Source organism: Podarcis bocagei, assembly GCF_964188305.1.
Source record: "Podarcis bocagei genome assembly, chromosome: 3".
Classification (NCBI taxonomy): Eukaryota; Metazoa; Chordata; class Lepidosauria; order Squamata; family Lacertidae; genus Podarcis; species Podarcis bocagei.
Window position 1 is genome coordinate 69,940,552 of NC_138127.1, and position 19,697 is coordinate 69,960,248.

The 19,697-nt window shown below is 42.3% G+C and overlaps 1 protein-coding gene across 3 annotated transcripts in view; it reads left to right on the forward strand.

Annotated features, from left to right (window-relative positions):
• The first annotated feature begins 246 nt into the window (after window positions 1–246).
• The window catches only part of RASGRP3 (RAS guanyl releasing protein 3), a 30,525-nt gene continuing 11,074 nt past the window's right edge, over window positions 247–19,697 (forward strand). For 2 of the 3 annotated variants that reach the window (XM_081188099.1, XM_081188100.1), the window contains exons 1-7: window positions 7,309–7,420; window positions 7,957–8,088; window positions 9,179–9,326; window positions 10,769–10,942; window positions 12,306–12,422; window positions 12,940–13,215; window positions 18,461–18,538. In XM_081188099.1, coding sequence (XP_081044225.1) covers window positions 7,416–7,420; window positions 7,957–8,088; window positions 9,179–9,326; window positions 10,769–10,942; window positions 12,306–12,422; window positions 12,940–13,215; window positions 18,461–18,538 — 930 coding nt within the window. In that variant the 5' untranslated portion in view covers window positions 7,309–7,415. Of the gene's footprint in view, window positions 386–5,476; window positions 5,679–6,765; window positions 6,875–7,308; window positions 7,421–7,956; window positions 8,089–9,178; window positions 9,327–10,768; window positions 10,943–12,305; window positions 12,423–12,939; window positions 13,216–18,460; window positions 18,539–19,697 lie in introns of those variants that run through there. The other variant, XM_081188101.1, reaches the window with a different exon arrangement.

Genomic DNA, 19,697 nt, shown 5'->3' on the forward strand with positions numbered 1-19,697 from the left:
TAACTTTCCATCCTAACTGGTCCTGCCCTCTGATGAGGGTTATCAGTTTGATTTTATTATTTTTAATGGGTGATTTAATATCCTAATTGTGGGACTTGGCCCACGTTCCACTCAAATGTTTTAGCAAAGTCTCATGTCAAGAAAAGAATTGTGTTTTGGTGGTGTTGTTGTTTTTTAATGCGGGGTGGCGGGGAGGGGGGAATAATGATCTTCAGAGAGTCTGACCTCTTGGCACAACAGAGAGATTTATCAGAGGGGGCATGTGACTAGTTAAGACACACAACCCCAGCTTGAAGGAAACAGCTGCTCATTTATGCTTTAACACTTGGCAGCTGGACAAAGAAGGGAGATGTTTGTGTTGAATACCTCCGCAGAACCAAGTACAGTAAGTAATTTTCCTTCTTGTCGTTAGGCTGGGCGTGTGTTTGCATTTTTATAAAGCCAGGGCCGCTTCCTACTTTCTCTTCAAGCGTCTTGCAAAATCCCCGTGCAGCTGAGATGCAGCTTGTCCCCACTTCACTGATCCACTTCCAAAAACAGCACAGTCTTTTCCAGGACCCATTATTAGCAAGACTCTCCTTTGTCTTATAAAATGGGGACCTGCCTTGCTGTGTTTTGCTTTAAGGAGGAAAAGGTAAAGTTGAATAAAATAGTTGAGGGTTTGGCTTGCCAGCTTCAGGAGAGGACAGAGGTGGTGTTGCAGTGATGGAGAAGCTGCACCTGGGAAAGTTCTCCCTCCTGCAAAACAATTACAGGTGTAAAAACCTGTCTTAGTTTGGAAGGGTGTGTGTCCCCTGTTAATGGTCTGGTGATTTTGTTTCCCTGTCACGTTACGAAGTGGGTCACAATGTAATGTCGTCTTTGTATTTCACTTTAGCTGTCCCGCTGCTGTTTACAAAGGAATTCATTCAAAGCAGCAGTTTCGGGAGCTGTGGTGTGAGGGGGGGGGGCAGTTGGAAGGGCACTGACTTTTGGTTAATAATGTCATCTTTGCATAACTAGTATGCAGAGAAGGGAAAACTGGCTTGCAACAGCCACCAAGATTACTGCCATCTAATATTTGCTCATATTTTGGGGGTGTGTGTGGTGTTACCATCATGCTCCTAGTGGGGGGCTGGCAGATAGCATGGGAGGGCGATTGCCTGTGTGCCCTGCTTGAGAACTTCCTGGAAATGACCCATTGGTCACTTTCCTTTGATTGGTCTTATCTAAAGACTGTTCCCAAAGTACTAGCATCATAACAGTGTAAAAACCAGTGACTTTTCCATTCAGTTTGTTCCAAAATTTCATTGAAGTGTTAAATGATTGGCAGAAAATTATAGACCTTTCGGTTCATTAATATAGTGTCAGGGTCATGGGAAGTGAAACCAGACAGTGATGAAAATGGGCCCTACGTGTATCTTCTTAGTGTCTGGTTCTGAATAAGGCAGATCTCCCTTCTACGATTTTAATGTGTGTGTTTTTTACAGCTGTTCCAAATTTTGGAATGTTTATGTTGTATTAATTTAGCATGAAGTGCCTTCGGAGGGTATATACTAGGCGTAGGGAACCTGTGGCTCTCCAGATGTTTATTGAGCTCCAGATCCCATCAGACCAAACCTGCACTGCCAATGGTCAGGGGTGATGGGACTTCAACACATCTGGAGGGCTGCAAGTTTCCCCACCCTGGTATGTGCCCTAAAAGACAGAATAGAAATCTGTGTAGCGGTATTAGTAGTAATACATAATAATCCCTTTCCCAGAACATTTTCACACTATGTCTTTTTCCCAGAAGTAACAAAAAATGGTAACAGACCTTTTGCACAATCTAGGCAAAGTTGCCCCAGATTATTGTAGGAGAACTCCATTTTCCTACCATTCAAACCACAGAGTGGAGTTGCTGGGAAAATGAATCCTTCATCCAAGTGAAGGCTTGTCTCAAAAAGCGTTGTTGCCCATGACAAAGGACAAAATGGCGTTTTTTTTCTTTCCTGCCCTGTACCACATACAGAATCTTTGCCTTCTGGTGGTTCCCTCACTGTAAGAAGCGAAGTAACAGGGAACCAGGCAGAGGGCCTTCTTGGTAGTGGTGCCCGCCCTGTGGAATGCCCTCCCATCAGATGTCAAAGAAATAAATAACGTATCTGACTTTTAGAAGACATCTGAAGGCAGCCCTGTTTAGGGAAGCTTTTAATATTTGATGAATTATTGTATTTTAACATTTTGCTGGAAGCTGCCCAGAGTGGCTGGGGAAACCCAGCCAGATGGCGGGGTATAATAATAATAATAATAATAATAATAATAATAATAATAATAATCCCAGACTAAGCTGAATTGTACCTCAACACTGGTAGTGGAGCAGTGTTCTCTATCACACTTGAGGAAAATAGGCTAGCTAAGAAAGGGTAGGGTACAGTGGCGTAGCGTGGGGGGGTGCAGGGGGGGCCGGCCGCACCGGGCGCAACATCTGGGGGTTAGGGTTAGGGGGTGCAAATCCACGGGTTAGGGGGCGCAAATTACTTGCTTTGCCCCGGGTGCTGACAACCCACGCTACGCCACTGGTAGGGTAGGGTGGGTGGCACAATGGCAGCTCTGCCCTCTCGCACCTCGCCAGCACCTGACACAAAAGGCAGCTGCCCTACTCTGTCTAACAGTAGGGCTGTCCCTGGAGAGCTCCCACTGCTGTCAGTAGTGTTGATTACATTATGAGGAACTATTGTCTGGTGCTCTGTTCCCTCCACATGTCTGCATCACTTGGAAAACATTTTTAAAAGTTTTTTTTAATAAAATAAAAAAGGTGGTGCTTAAACATGGGCTACGTTTTCCTTATTTTTAGCAGCTGAGTATTTCTCACCGTTCCATTGCAGTTGGAGTACCTATGTACCCTCCTAACAATCTGACGAACAGCAAAAATCTATTGCATACGAGCTGCAAACAAATGATTTTCACTATTTTATTGTAGTTGAGTGTTCTGGATTGAGACCTTGATGTGTGTGTTTGCGTGAACTATTCCTTTTGTTCCATTTCAATGAAAATCTCCTCCCCTCCACACAGCTTCCAGTAGCCCAGATAGGAAAAATATATTTGCACACTTTGGGAAAATATATCATAGCAAACAGCAGCTTTGGGGGGCAGTTTTCATTGGGGGAAGCATCAAGGAGGAAAGGGTCAATTCCCCTACCCTGTGCCACAGTCCCGATCCAGATCAACCCATCCCACCAACAGCTGCTCTTTGTAAACTTTTGTGAGTGGAGATGTAGTCACATATTTCTTTTGTCTTGTCTAGTTTAGCCCTCAGATCCTTTGAGCTGATGATGCTCAGGATTCAACCTGGGACCATCTACAACCAAAGCATGCCCTCTGCCACTCTTCTGAGAATGGACATTCCTTAGTGGTAGAACATCTCCTTCATATGTAGAAGGTCCCAGGTTCAATCCCAAGCATTGCTAGGTAGGGTTGGGAGAGACCCTTGCCGTGAAACCCTGGAGAGCTGCTTCCAGTCAGTGTAACTGATACTCAGCTAGATGGGCCATTATAGGGTTGCCATATGTCCTCTTTTTCCAGGACAAGTCCTCTTTTTCATGGGTATGTAAAATGAAAGTCGTCATAGGAGATCCATGGTTAAAAGCTGGCAAATGCGTCCTCTTTTTTGCTCTTCTAAATATGGCAACCCTAGGACCAATAAAGATGACATTGTATACCATATATATAAGGCAGCTTGCTACATTGAGCCGTCCTGCATCTTTATCTGTTGTGAAACAGAGAATCTGATTTTGTACAACATTTCTGACCCTAGCTTCCAAAGCAGCACTTAGCAAAGAATAAATGAAGGGAAAGGAGCCGGGCTTGGTTGATTTTGCCCAAAACAGAGGCTTGCATTTACATGTTCAGGGGGAGTGCTCTAACCACTAGCATCTCCTTCCACTTTGCCAGTTACTAAGAGGTTAGATCTAAGATTGCAGTCCTTAGCAAGGCCATATTAAAATGTGTTGTCTCCCCATCACTACTTATTTTTCTGTGGTTTTTGGCCTTTCCCTCTATTCGATGCTGTCTCTACAGTGTATGAGCTCCTCTGTGATTTGTACATGTTTTTGTTTTGTTTTTTTACCGAGTAAGTGGAATTCCATGAGAGAGGGAGAATGGACAACCCTTCAGCAGCAGCAGCAGGCCAGGAATGTGTGAAGTGGCAGCTCCCACTTAGGAGTTGCTAGAAACAACACATGGATTTTCCATTCAGCTGGAGGCTGATAATGTCTTTGCTGCAATTGGGGAGATGAATGGGCAGTAGAAAGAAAACACTCCTGAGCACCAGGAACAAAACACTATAGGCAGAGATCAAGACCTAAAGCAAAATAACACAGTCCTGCTAGATTGCTAGAAAAGGTGCCTTGCAAATATGTAACAATGTAGGCCTCCCATCCCCAAGAACTAAGCCAGTCCTAAAGCCAGGAACAATCTTACAGGTGGAAATTCCTGGCTGTCCTTTTGGTACTCACAGCCTGTACTTTTATGTGTGTCAGACAGAACAACCTGAAGGTTGCCAACTTTTCTCCTGCCTGGGATCCTACAACTTTTAACGGCTGCTTAATGAGCAAAGATATAGCAGGCAAAGCTTCTCCAGTCTGTTACACTATCAGAAGTTTTGCTTACTAAATTTCTGGTTCTCCCATCACGCTGCTCTTAAAGTCACAGTCCTGCCAGGGTGGGGGAAGCTGGCAATCCTACCTGAATGGTATAGCTCAGGTGTGGGGAACCTCTGTCCCATGGACCTGTGGCCCTCAGGGTTCTCCTCAGGCCATGGCCACTCTCCCCAAGCCCCAGATGGGCATCTGCATGGACTCTTGGAGGAGGGCAAACTAAAACACTGAAAGGAGGAGCAGTCTAGTTTCTTGCAAATGAAATGAAATGAGAAGGATAGTGCCTGCACATTTTGCCTGATATGTCAGGTTCTACAAATGCTAGCAACTTACGCTCAAGAAAGAAAAGAGCTTTTTTAAAATACTAAGATTAAGATTCATTGGGGAAGGGTATCACTTCCCCTGGCCCTCCCCCTCCCCACAGCCACTGTGCTCCCCAGTCCCACTCTGCAAGTGCTTTTGCCCAACTGGAATATGTTAACGAACTGTGATAATGCCTCTTGCTTACCTAGATGGAGAGGGAGATTTGAAGCCATAATGGAGGCTACTCTCAAAAGGTACAAGTCATATCTGTTGCCACACTGACTTTTGGTCCTGTCCTTGCCTGTGATTGGCATCTGGAAAGTTGCCTACGAGAGAATACAGCCCTCAGTCTGAAAAAGGTTCCTCGCTCCTGGTGTAGATATTTAAATAAGAAGAGCTGGTTCTGCTGAGAAGTTGCATTTCACTTCTTGTATGGGCATATTATTAATTATAATCATCATCATCATTAAAAAGATGAACTGGATCGTAAACGTTTAGCCCACATATAAAACTGCAGTCTGGTTTTCTCTCCTACCCCACCTTATTTCTTTTTCCAGTTTTCTGGTGAAGTGGTACAGATAATGCAACTGACAGACATCTAATGGAGCCTCGGTTGCCACTGCTGCTGCCGCTGCTGCCCTTCTCTGATGTGGTGGAAGTGTATTCGTTCTTTTAACAGTTAAAGGACGATGGGGTCCAATTCACTCGGGAAAGCCGCAACATTGGATGAACTTTTAAGCACCTGCATTAAAATGTTTGGTATGAGTCTTCCTTTCCTCCCAAGTCCATCATAAGCTTTTGTGAACTCACTTTGTTGGATCTGACAAAATGGCCTTGAGTCCATGAAAGCTTATGCCATAAAAAGGTGCCACAAGAGACCCTTGAATGGTCTAGTAAAAATGTACTTCATCCTAGTAGAGATTTTGGTCTCTTGAGTAGGTGGGTTTCCACTCCCCTAAAATAATGCTGCATGTGTGCTATTGCCACATGTATAATCATAATAATCTGGATGTGGTTATTGGGGGGGGGGAGGGAAGAAAAAAAGATGGGAAATCCTGAGATGGACTATGAAGCTGAGCCTATGCAAAGTCAACTCATTGCCAAACAAGAAAAAGGGGGAAGAAATTAATAAGATGCTGCTTGGGGCTGGATGTGAATGTGTTGAATGCTGCAAAGTCAGCTGAGTTTGTTTGTTTGTTTGTTTGTTTGTTTGTTTGTTTAAAGAAAAAAGTTAGGATAAGAAAATGTTGGTTTGGACAATGGATTGGAAGAGAGACGTTATAAAATATTTAGCAAGACTAATTGAGGGTTTGTAGAACTGTTATTATCTTGAGCCTTTCACACATTTCATTCTTCCTGCATAAAGGAAACTTCTGTGTATTGTTTGTAGTGTTTTCTTTGTTGCATGTTTGCTGAAAGCGATAGTGGCATGATCAACTGCTGTGCTAAAAAGGATACTCTCACCTCAGTTGAAATGTTGCAGAACATGCTGTTTCTTACACAAATATTACCACTGTGTAGGGAAAGTGTAATGTGTGAAGCAACCTTCAAGACATGAAGGCACAAATTGCTCCCGAGGTTAAAATCGTGTCACCTTGGAAAAACAACTGGTGTACACACATCCTTATACTGATATCATGGGTGAGTTATTCTTTCTTTATAAATGTGCTTATCTCACTGCTAATGATAGTAAGCTATATTTTTTTTACCTTTGCTAATATCACTTTAGAAAGTGTGTGTGTATGAGAGAGATGTCCAGTTGACTTTTTAATGTGCCTATTTTTACATGGTACCATTCATTAATGCATGTTATCCACTTTGGAATGTTATATATCTGTTTTTGCAGATCACAGAGGGCAACTGAGCAACAGTCATCTGCCACGAACCTTCCTTTTAATGCACCGATGGTATCTACCATCCACAGAACTGGCAGGAAAACTTATCTCCCTATATCCTTTTGGATACTCTATTTATTGAATAGTAGTTACTTGTATAATTTCAGTGTAGATAGCTTTTTAGCAATGAACTTGAATAATCTTGGATTTTCTCCTTTGACTTCAAACTGGTCATCATTGGAAGGAATGGTGTATACACCATTGTATACATTCTATACATTATAGAATGGCAATTTTGGAAAGACTTGCTGTATTGCTGGAGACTAATGGCCAGTGTTAGCAGTGGGTCAAATTAATTGGACATTTTCTTGGTGACTTTTTCATTATACTGTTTGGTTTATTTTATTTAAGATACTCCTGTCCACACTTCATCACAGTATGGCACCAGGACAGGGTATAATAAAAATATAATATACTTGCAAAACCAAGTACAGTGTTGAACATAGTGTTTATCATTTTATCAACTGCTTAATTGAACAAGAAAATGGAACCTTAGAAAGCCACTGAAACCAAAAGGCATGGCTTTTTCTTTAACTAAGCTACATATAGAGATGCTAGTGGGGAAAACTGCAGTGAGATTCGCTTAAAAATCTGCTACTTCATGAGGTAAATGCAATTTTGCTCCACTTGGAAGTTTATGTGTTTTCTGAATAATTAAACAAAACACTTTTTGTCATTTTTTGAAAACCTGCTTTTCCTCCCATGCCTTTGTGGTGCTTAATTCCAGTAGATACATTTTATTAGAACATCACATATTATTAAAATCGGAAGAATTTAGAGGAGAACAACTCAGAATTCTGCTGATTTTAATATGGATGTGCTCCCCCCCCCATTTGTGTACACCACCCCAAGATTCCTGTGCTAGGTGGTATAGAAATGTTTTGAGAGATTATAAATGTTTGCATGTCAGGGAAAGCTTTAATGGTTGGGGATCATCCCATCATTACACCAGTGTGTGATGGATGAACCCACACTCAAAGGACTGCTGCCGCCAATGCAATTCAAGGCCCAAAGTTCTCTTCAACCGAGTTGTCATTTGATTTAAAGGAGGCTCATTTCCCAAAAGATGGAGTAAGTTAGGCTTTTAGCACAAAGTTGCTCCATGGCTTGATATCTGAATAACTCTGCTGTCATGATTTCAGATACTGGATTTTGGAATTTCCTGCAGAATTCAATCTGGACCTTGGTTTGGTTCGTCTGACTGAGGAGTTTCAAGAACTAGCCAGCCACCTAGGTTACGAAGAGCACATCCATCTTATTGATATCTCTAGCATGTAAGGATTACCATCTGTGAGGACTGATTATTCAGCCAGGACTTGCTAGTAAGATTGAATATTGATATTGACAGCTGTGGCAAAACAGCAAAAAGGGTAAAGGAGGTGGGAGAGAACAATAATTAGGTAACTTGTCATCCCAGTACTGATCATTGTAACATTTTTAAAAATTCCTCCTCTTGTTCTTTGTGGTGTTATTTTTTTTTTTATTAGAAAAAACCCACTAGTTAAAATAAATATAAAATTTGGAACGTGTCTCTCTGATGTGTAATGAAGTAGAACTCTGTGTTTCCTACCTCAGTTGACTGCTATTAGCAATGATAACTAAATTGACTCACCAGGTTCAGAAGTAATATATGCCTGAATGCCATTTGCTGGGGACAAACAAGAAAGAAAGAAAGAAAGAAAGAAAGAAAGAAAGAAAGAAAGAAAGAGCTATTGCTTTCTTGCCCTGGATTTGTGCACCACCTGGAGGAAGGACCAGGCCAGCCAGCAGCAGCTGTTGAGGTGGCACAGCAGAGACACCATTGCTCTCCTGTCTTCCCAACACAATGAGCCACTGGTGCTTACTGAGAGGGAGAGGGATGGAGTGAGTTGTGGGGAATTTGGCCCACTGCAGCAAATTGTAAAGGAGCCAGTTTGATGCTCACCGCCATGCACTGCATGGGCCAAAGCTCCTCACCCTTCCACTCACTCACTATGTATTCATCCATGGTCTGCTGTGTTGGAAAGACAGGAGAGCAATGGTGCTCCCCCATACACACACTGCCTCACTGGCTGCTACTGACATCGACTACCATTAGAAACTGAGGTGCTGGGTGTAATGGGCCCTGGTTCTGATCCAACAGAGCTTTTCTTACAGACTCATCTTCAGAATGTTTCAAAACAGCTCTCTGATTAGGTAAGACATAGCTAAATTGGTTTTCATTTCCTTTTTTGTGGAACATCTAAATTGAAGGAGATATCACTGTTTGACTTCACACAAACAAAATGCAGGGTTTTTTTGGCAGTGCCATCACTGGGTTCTAGTTCCATGTTTGTATTATTGGGTGTCAGATCCTGAAAGTGGCTTCATCATTCTCTCTTGCAGTCCCTCTTATGACTGGATGAGGAGAGTCACACAAAGGAAAAAACCTTCCAAGAAGGGAAAAGCTTGCCTGCTGTTTGATCACCTGGAACCCATTGAGCTTGCTGAGCACCTCACTTTCCTGGAGCATAAATCTTTCAGAAGGATCTCTGTAAGAAACCTATAATTTCTTACGGCACTTGGGCTTTACGGCTCCTATTGGCCATTTCCATGAATCTGGATATACATTACATCAAATCTCAAGCCACGTAACACCGTACATTTAAAGTGCATTACTTCCCCTAATGAATTCTGGCAGCTGTAGCTGTAGAGCCACAATTCCCAGCACCTTTAACAAATTACATTCCCTGGGATTCTTTGGGCGAAGTCAAGATATTTAAATGCACTTTAAATGAATGGTGTGTGTGCAGCCTCAGTGCTGGCTGATCCGTGTCTATTCACTGCTTGTTGGCTGTAGCATTTTGGGGTCATCAGTGCAGTACCCGTAGGCACCCTTATTTTTCCTTCCACCCACAAAACCTTGACACCTTCCCTGCCCCCATGCTTACTTCTCCCTTCATCGTCATGTGGAAAGAGTGGTTATCTTACCACTACCCTCACCTTGAAAAGCACCTAAAGGGGAAAGAGGAAGTAAGAACAGCACTGCTCTTTTCTACTTCTTCTTTTGGCTTGATGCACTTTTCAAGGTTTAGTTTGGCACCTGATGCGCTGAACAGAAAGGGGAATGACTGAAAGTGTAAGATGGAAAGGAGAGTGATGTAGGAGACATGGGGAGGAAAAACAGAATGATTGTGAGACGGCTGCCAGAAATGGGGATGCTACAGGAGTTGGGGGATATTGTGTCTATGAGAGAGGAGGTGTGCATATACAAACACACAAACTGGATCCAGTAAAGTAGATCCTGTTGAAATTGCTTATTTTTTCATGCGTTTCTCCCTCCAAATCTCCTCCAAATCACAGGTCACATGTGTCCCATTAACTGAGCCATTAAAATAATGGATCGGATGCTTTCCAGCACTACTGTGATAAAAAAAAATATGGATCCAAAACACAGATCCTTAAAGATCCGCATAGTTTTTACAAGGGAAATGCTTAGAACCACCATCAAATCATCAGGCACCTTTGTGTCCACAGACGTTTTCTGTATTTCATTGGTGGTTTTGTTGGCATCCTTTGTAAACAAATGGGGAAGTTCCATGAGGATCTAATGTCCAGGATCAAGGTGTTTGTGCTGCTTGCTGCTGGCAAGCTTCAGATCTGTGGGTGGGATTCAGCTAATGAGTCCCATAAGTGTAAGCCCTGTGCAAGGACTTCTGCTTATGCTCAGGTTACATTTTTTAAAAGAAATATTGTAAAGATACCACAAGGCTCCACTGTGTTTCCTCATCCAAACAGAAATAAAAGCTAGTTGTTCTCCCTGTCCTTCAAGGATGTGCAGTGTTCATCAAACAATAATTAAATTATGTGCACTGAGTACTTTTTTTTTAAAGGTCAGATTTCCTAAGTTATAGGTCTTATCAGGGAATGTTGGTCTACTCCAGTATATGTCCTTTTTGTGGTTTAGAAAAGCCATATAACAATGAATTTGTCTAGTTTACAGATTATCAGAGCTATGTGATCCATGGTTGCCTGGAGAACAACCCAACTCTGGAAAGATCAATCGCTTTATTTAATGGCATCTCCAAGTGGGTCCAGTTGATGGTCCTTAGCAAACCAACCCCTCAGCAAAGGGCAGAAGTAATCACAAAATTCATCAATGTTGCACAGGTAATAATGACCTTGGAATGAAATACTGTGGTATGGAGGTCCAAAATAAAGAGGGTATGTAGGAAGCCCAGATACAGTGTTCATAGTAAGGATAATGCTTACATTCTGTTTATCCCAGTGTTACTCCAGGTATCTTGATATTGTTCCTAATATAAGTGGCTAGTTGGGAAGGGGTGGGGAAGGCAACACCAACAGTGCTGGTGGCAAAGGACATCCTTTTCTTGTACCTCTGTAAATTATTGACTGTGAAAGGGATTTGCTGGTGTAAATTCTTGCTGTAGATTTGTTGTATATCAAAGATATTGTTCTCCTGCATTAAAATTTTCCAGTGCACAAACTTCCACTCTAGCCAATCAAATGTTTTCTCTGCATAGAGAAAATAAGTGCTGCCTGCATTAGATTATTATCAACTTGTTAAGCCTTTCTGCTATGATAGCTGTCCAGTTTTGGATGCTTTGAACCTTAGAGTAAGAGATCTGTACCTGAATTGGCTATAATTACCATTTCAGCTTCTGCTCATGGCTTTTGTAATAACTTAATTTTAGCTATGTCATTATTATACATACTAATTGCTGAACTATGCATTCTTCAAGTTTCTTATAAAATACAGTGGTGAATCCTACTGTCATGGGTGATTTATTGTTCATAAGGTTTATATTAGTTTTGTTTGCTTCTTGATAGGAACTTCTAAAATATTTGATTCAAGATTAGAGGATTTTGGTAATATTATTCCAGCTAAGAATTCATCATTTACACATTTAGGTGGGTTTGGGGATGTCCCAGTAAAGTTCATTTATTAATATCTCTACCAGGATAGTTTGAAGAGAGAAAAAATAAATTCAGTTTGGCAAACCATTTTTTGCCTTTCATTTTTAACATAGTTCTCATCAGGCACCATGCCAACAGTCAAGAGCTATTATTCTAGGTCTTGCACATTGGAACAAATAACTATAAGGTAAAAGGTAAAGGACCCCTGGATGGTTAAGTCCAGTCAAAGGTGACTGTGAGGTTGTGCTGCTCATCTCGCTTTCAGGCTGAGGGAGCCGGCGTTTGTCCACAGACAGTTTTCTGGGTCATGTGGCCAGCATGACTTAACCGCTACTGGTGCACGGAAGACTGTGATGAGTGCCAGAGTGCACGGAAGTGCCATTTACCTTCCTGCTGCAACAGTACCTAATTATTTACTTGCACTGGCATGCTTTTGAACTGCTAGGTTTGCAGGACCTTTGCTTGTTATTATCAGTTGGATTATTTAGTAAGTGTGTGTATGATTGCAGATAGAGCCATACATTTGGCTTGTTAGAACAATGAAACAGGTAACATTTTTATCAACAAGTAAGCAATGTGTCTAATTTCTCTACAGAAACTTCTTCATCTTCAAAATTTCAATACCCTGATGGCTGTTGTAGGAGGACTAAGCCATAGCTCTATTTCACGTCTCAAAGAAACTCATTCTCACCTTTCCTCAGAAGTTTCAAAGGTATGAGAGCACCTCTCTTGTAATGGACTCAACGTCTGTGTAAATATTATATAGAGGAACATGAGCAAACTCAAATGTAATCTTTCAAAAAGATGTCCTTTCTTACTGGAATAAGGGAGACTGAGAACAAGTGAAGGTGCCTCATACTGAGTCAGGCCATTGGCCCATCTAGCCCAGTCTGTTTGTTAGCAGCATCTCACCAAGATCTTGGACAGAATTCTTTCCCACTCCACTATCTCTTTTTTAACTGGAGGTTCTGGTGATTGAACTTGGACTTCCTGCATGCAAACTATGTGAACTCCTTCTGAGCTATGATCTTTCCTCAAAAATGTGCTGGAAGAAATTGTGTGAGTTGCTTCTGTTATTGGATCATGTCCCTCACCACCATCCCCCCCCCCAAGAAAAGGTTTCCAGTCCTCCCAGTATGATTTTCCTAAGCGCTGTCTCTTTAAGATAAATCAAAGCAATGTTAAGGATGCTTTTGCGGAGTTTTGCTTCTTCTATACCTTGTTTACAGGACTGGAACGAAATGACCGAGCTAGTCTCTTCCAATGGGAACTACTGCAGCTACCGCAAAGCTTTTGCTGATTGTGTTGGCTTCAAAATCCCAATCTTAGGAGTCCACCTGAAGGACCTGATAGCCGTTCATGTCGTCTTTCCAGACTGGATCAATGAGAACAAAGTCAACATAGTAAAAATGCAGCAGCTTTCAGTCACCTTGAGTGAGCTGGTTTCCCTGCAGACTGCTTCTCACCACCTTGAGCCAAACATGGATTTAATTAACCTGCTAACAGTAAGTTCCGTTAAATTTGAATTTGAAAACATTCCTTTTCCTTCCATCACTGTCTCCTTTGAGGGCAAGGAGGAGATGTAAAAGGCAGGGGTGAATTTGTTAGACTTACTAATAGAACAGATTGCACATTTTCTGGGGGGAAACCAAATAAATTAGAGAGAAATAAAAATGATAAAGACGTGAGAATATTCAGATACCAGCTAGGTGGGAATTAACCTGCAAAGAGACTTACTTCATTTCTTCAAATACTTCATTTTACGTTGTAGATTATTTATTTCACAACTTTGAGGAACAATTTGCACACATAATTTATCCTTGTCGTATGATAAAATAAATTCACACCCTCTGCTGAATGTGCACTGATATTGGCCTGGTTTGTACAACATGGTAAACCAAACTATGGCTTCCAGTTCATGGTTAGTAAGGAGAGAACTGAACCACAAGCTTGGGTTTGGGCAACACACTATGCCAAAGCTTAATGGCCCCTCAGTATTTTATTCAAGTTGGCATCCCTGCATATGCCCCTCCACACACATGCACACAAGTAGTAGCATTGCTGCATAGCCTGCTTATTAAAATTCTTTCAGCCTTTTTTTAAAGTCTTAATTTGTGTGTCACAGCGATGGGGCAGGGCAGGGAATGAATATTGAAAGCTACATAACAGAACAATAAACAAATTTGGGTGTACTCTCTCTGTTTTCTTTCACACAATTATTTTTGCGGGCATGCATTTTCCCTTCTGAACCACAATGTTAGCTGAAGCTCCTTTAATACAACTCAGTTTGGCACATCTCCATGCCAATGCTGATTTGCAGGGCAGCAAGGCAGCCTCCATGGCCAGGAGAGGGTCTGATCCTCCCTGGGATCTTGTGGGGTCTCACAAGCTCACATGGCCCTTTAAAGGGTCTGGCCACCCAGCATCATGTTCTCTCTCCAACTTGTCCTGTGACTCAGCGTTCACATTCTCAGCATTCTTTCTCCAGCAATGGCTGACCAGAAAGATTCATAAGCATGAAGATATAATTGTGATATCCACCCCATGCAGTTGGTTCTCATAGTTGGGTAGCCAGAGAGATCCAGCTTTAATAGGGAGGGTGTCCGTGTGGCTGTTGTTGCTGGAAGCCAAGAGAACACTTTCCATATTAAAAAATAAATATTTTATGTTCAGCATCTGTTCAGCCAGCAAAGGAACACATTATCATCTTTGTAACATTTCCACCTCTGCTCTCACACTGTAAGGTAAAGGGTAAAGGGACCCCTGACCGTTAGGTCCAGTCGTGGCCGACTTTGGGGTTGTGGCGCTCATCTCGCTTTATTGGCCGAGGGAGCCAGCGTACAGCTTCCGGGTCATGTGGCCAGCATGACTAAGCCGCTTCTGGCGAACCAGAGCAGTGCACGGAAACGCCGTTTACCTTCCTGCCGGAACGGTACCTATTTATCTACTTGCACTTTGATGTGCTTTCAAACTGCTAGGTTGGCAGGACTCTCACACTGTAGTACATTATAAATAACAGTTCAGAAGCAGCCTTCTGCAGCTTGCCCAAATGGGGTCAGTTCAGATTATGAGGAGCGCTGTATTTTACACTCTTGTTTCCACTGGGTTCCTTGGTCCAGTTTTATATCTGGATATTTCGTATTCTTCCATTCTCTCTATTCGTTGCTCAAATAAATACATTGAAACTTTTTCCATCCTGATAGATACGGCTGCAGCAAAATAACAAGATGACTGAAGGGGAAAGTGGGCTGCAGGAAGATTGTATGCAGTTCACGTCACTGCAGCAGTCTGAACATTGGCAGCAGCTGTTGGTGTTGACGTGCGCTTTGCTGAATTTTATATAATTCAATCTGTATAAGGAGCTGAAGTGCAAAATGGGCTTCTTTCAGCTTTGCTAAAGCATTAGTGAGAGTGAACCTCCTGTCTCCTGTAGCAAAATATAGAGAAGCTTCCCTGGAGGATTCTTGCCCTGATAATTTGTTGCAGTTATTGTTTACATTTTCAGGACTGCATTTATTATTATTATTATTATTATTATTATTATTATTATTATTATTATTATATAATAAATAATATTTTAAGACACTCAAGGCCATTGTTTTAAAGAATCATTACAAAACTGCTGCCTTCTTTCCTATAATCAAAACTAATCAGTTTTAGCATTGAGGTGGCATTGCAGAATTAATGTCCACTGCAGCTGGTACAACATGCAGGCCTCCATCCCTGTGTCTAGTGGGGCTGTGGGTTCGGATCCACACGAGCTACTTCAAAACCTAGAATTTAAAGACATAGCCTGGGATTCAAAGAAACACTTCAGGGAATAAGGGTTGTGCAGTGGGGTCTTTATTCAACCACCTTTGAAATGGAAGCACCCTGAAATGGATGTGACTTGGGACTTTTGGATTAGCATATTTCCCTTTTCTACCTTTGTGACCCATATTTTGAGGCCCATTAGCATACCCCGGAAGCTAGCCTGGCTATTCCAGGAATTCAAATCCTTGCTTAGATTTTAACACTTGCCGTATCCAGAATTTAGAAGGGTCTTGGCTTGCTGCCTACTCCGCACCCCAAAGTCAGAACAGTATTATTTAGAATAAGTAATTGTCCTTTGGCCCTAAATCAGAAACAAAGGATGTAAATGTGTTTTCTTTCTCACATTCATCTCTTGTTTTCCTTGCACTTTCTACCCTTTCGCTTTGCTTGTTCCATCGCAGCTGTCAAACGTCTGATTGAAAGCAGTTTGAGGCAGGGCTTAGGCTGTGCACTATACAACCAATAAATGAATTAACAGTTATAATTATTGTGGAAAGTGGAGGTACACTGAAGCACAGACCAATAGTTTGTATGTTGTGGTCTGTACCAACTCTGAAACTATGCAAATATCTGGAAAGCCCCAGATGTTTTTACAGTCTGTGAAAACTGTGGTGAATACGTTCTTTTTAATCAGACTGAAACTAACTCAGAGAAGTCGTTTTAAATATAAAATTTGAAAACATCAAATTTAAAAAGGGGACGGGAAGAGGTTAAAGCTCTGGGTTTCAGATGGACTCACAGTACTGTAGATAATGAGAAATAGGTCTTAGGAGGAGAAAGAAAATTAGTGGTAAATGGCTATCCCTGGTTATAAAATCTGTAGAAAGGACAAAGCAGGGAGTGTTGGAGGTGCTGCTGCTCTGTATGAGAGTGAGGCACATAGATTCCCATCAACTAGAAAAGGGACACACCTCTCCACAGAATGACTCTAGGTGGAAATACGAGACCCACAAAATCATGTAGTACTCAGGCCATACTGTTCCTCAGGGTCAAAGGGCTCGTGTGTTCAGCCTCCCTATTGCAAAATGCAGTGACCTATCCCTTCTTCCTTTCAATTTTCTGATTAGTGGTACCTTTTTGTGTGGAAGCCTTGCTAGAACAGTGCTCAGAGAGGCTGCTCTGGAAGCTGGAAAGCCAGCCTCCCTCTCCTTTTTCAACAGGGGCAGCTTTGAAGATTGGCTCAATTATTTATTTTTACCTAATGTGAAGAAAAACCAAGGTGAGCAAAAGAGGGGGGAATGCAATTTATGCAGCAATTTATGCAGCCCTGGGAGTCACATGATCAGCTTTAGGACTGATCCAAGATACTCAGCTGAGGGCAGAAAAGACAATGATAAAAATATAAATGAAAACCTCAAAAATTTAATACCTCAGGGGTTTAAACAAAGAACATAGAACATTTTAAAACATCAGAAAAGCATTCATGATGCAAAGTCCTCCTGAAATAAAACAATGTTAACCAGGCATCTGGAACTCAGGAAAAGGGGTTTGACAGAGTTGGGACCACAGAACTGAAAGCATAACTTCAAGTTCTCATTGATGTAAGTCATGCATCTGGTCCATGGTGGATCACTAATAGTGTTCCCCCAGATGATCTCAGTGATTGACTTGGAGTGTACAGAGTAAGGCAGTCTTTGGGGTGTCTTGACCTAAGTTATTCAGGGCTCTGTACAAGAACCTTGAACCTGACCTAGTAGCAGGTGGGTGTCATGTGTTGCTGTTAGTCTTTCCCCATCACTACTCTAGCTGCAGCATTCTACAGTAGCTGGAGCTTCTGGATCAGACCCAAAGGCAGTGCCATGTTATGATCTAGCCTACGCAGCTCTCATGTTCTTGTTGTACAATTCATTTTGGGGAATGACCCTGTGGTCAGTGAAAGGGAGACCCAAATCTTCTGACTTTTAACAGTTGTGTGGAAAAGGGAATTTCTGCAGGTGCAGCCCTTAGCACCCCTTGTCAATCTGTCCCACCAAAATTCCTTCTGCTACACAACTGTCAAAGATAGCAGATCACCACCCTCCTTTCAATATGATCGTCGTGATTTTATGCTTTGAATATTACCTGATGCTGAAGCAGATGTGTGGGTCAATTTCTGTTCTGTGTCATGATTTATGTTTATGAACAGTGCTTTTTTCTGGGGGGACGCAGGGGGACACATACCCTTAAACATTTTGTGAATCTAAGTTTGGCCTCATTGAGGGGCAGTATTTCAGTATGAGTGGGAAAATGAGAGTACCCCTTAAAAAAAATAAAGAAAAAAAGCACTGTTTATGAGTACTGAGACTTGTTTGCAAATGTAAGGTTTTGCGCTGGGGCAAAAAGCAAGCAGGAAGAAAAGTAGCCTGACTTGGACTGTGTTCAGGAGATAGCAACCTTGGTGTTATCTCCACCAAAAACTGTGACATTCAGTGCAGTTTCTGTACAAAACAGCCTCTGTTTCTTCACATGTTTACAGTTGCAGACATACACTATCTGGAACTGAACAGAGGCTTTGCAGCAGAAAGATCACGGGTGGGGAAAGGATGATGCATCCCAGACCCAGGGGCATAGGAAGGGGGGTGCAGTCTACCCTGGGTGTCACCCTGAGAGGTGTGACAAAATGGCAGGCGGCACTCACCTCAGGTGTTCACAGGCTCCGCGCTGTCCACCTGCTGCCTCCCCCCCCAGCTGTAGGGCGGCTGAGGGCGCGCGCGCGCAGCTGGGTGATTCGCCCCACCCCTGTGGGTGGTTCACCCTGCCCCTTGGCACCCCGCCCCAGGTGCCAAAGAGGTTTCCTACACCACTGCCCAGACCCTCCCCCCACAACTGTGTCTGTTGAAAAATTGTAATCTTCTGAAGCCGTTGGAGTTATGTTTCTCTTATTTTGTTACACTTCTTTAGTTCCGCCACAGTAATTAAAATAATACTTTATTATTATTATTTTGGTTTGACTCTTAGCTTTCCCTGGATCTCTACCACACAGAAGATGATATTTATAAGCTCTCACTGGTGCTGGAGCCGAGGACTTCAAAATCAGTATGTAGCTTTTTCCAGTTTAGGAGTGTTATAACTTTGTAATAGTTTTGGTTTTTTTTAGTAATATTTACTTTCTTATTTATTTAAGAAATGCTTATCTGTCAGGAAGATCCAGCACTACTCCCCCCGCCCCCCTTATTAATATTCACAGCAGGATGGGAGGGAATGCAAAATGGTCCAGATCCTTACCTTACTTTTGTTTGAGAAATTGGGGAAGGGGAAATGTTGGAAGCAAAATTGCATTGCTGCATATGCAATTGAAAAACGAAATGTGCTTCCTGCTTCAGAAGTTTTGCCGTTTTTGATTGTCGATACTTTTTGTTTATTTATTGCATATTCACCTGTGCCCAACACTCTAGAGTAGAATGTCACTGATTATTCATTGATTACCAGGCACTTGGGACAGTGACGGCATTGTTGAAGGTCACTGCCTTTCATTGTTGCCGTTTCATTCTTCCATTGTAGTAATATGCAAAGGAATCGGAGAGAGAAGGAAACAGAGTCACATTGTTAAAAAACAAACAGACACAGGGCGGGATTCAACCAAGCGGTTTCTGTAGTGCAGCAGAGGCTTTCCCGCCTCTCCTCCCCCCATTGCCAGTTGGAGGGGGGACCCAGGAGAGCACTTGGGGTGGGGGAGTGGAGATCATTCTGTCAGGCAAGCAGAAACACTTGTGCCGATGGAACAATCATATTAGTGTGATGTTGTATCTTCACTGCAGCCATTCCTTCTGGTGCAACGTTATCTTCACTTGTGATCTATTTCTTATACTAGAACTTAAGTATTGCACTACTATAAGGGGTAATGACTTATAGCCTCTATCTCATGTGAAAGTTGAAACACAACTTTGGACTCGCTCTGCAGCAAGCTGCGCATCCTTTAAGAAGTTATGTGCTGAAGTTCTCACCTGGGCCAGCAGGGTCAGGTCCACATATGCAAATAAGGGATTGAAAGTGACGTTCAGTGATTGGATAGTTACAGAAAATGGTTACTGTTGCATTCTAGTGGAGCTCTATATAAGCAGGCTGGCTGAACCCTTCAGTTCAATTCTGTTCTGGCCTGTGAATAAACAAGAGCTGTTTGAAGAATCGCTGTGTCGTCTAATATGTTCACCCACAACTTAACAGAAGTCACCCACAACTTCATTCACAGTGAGTC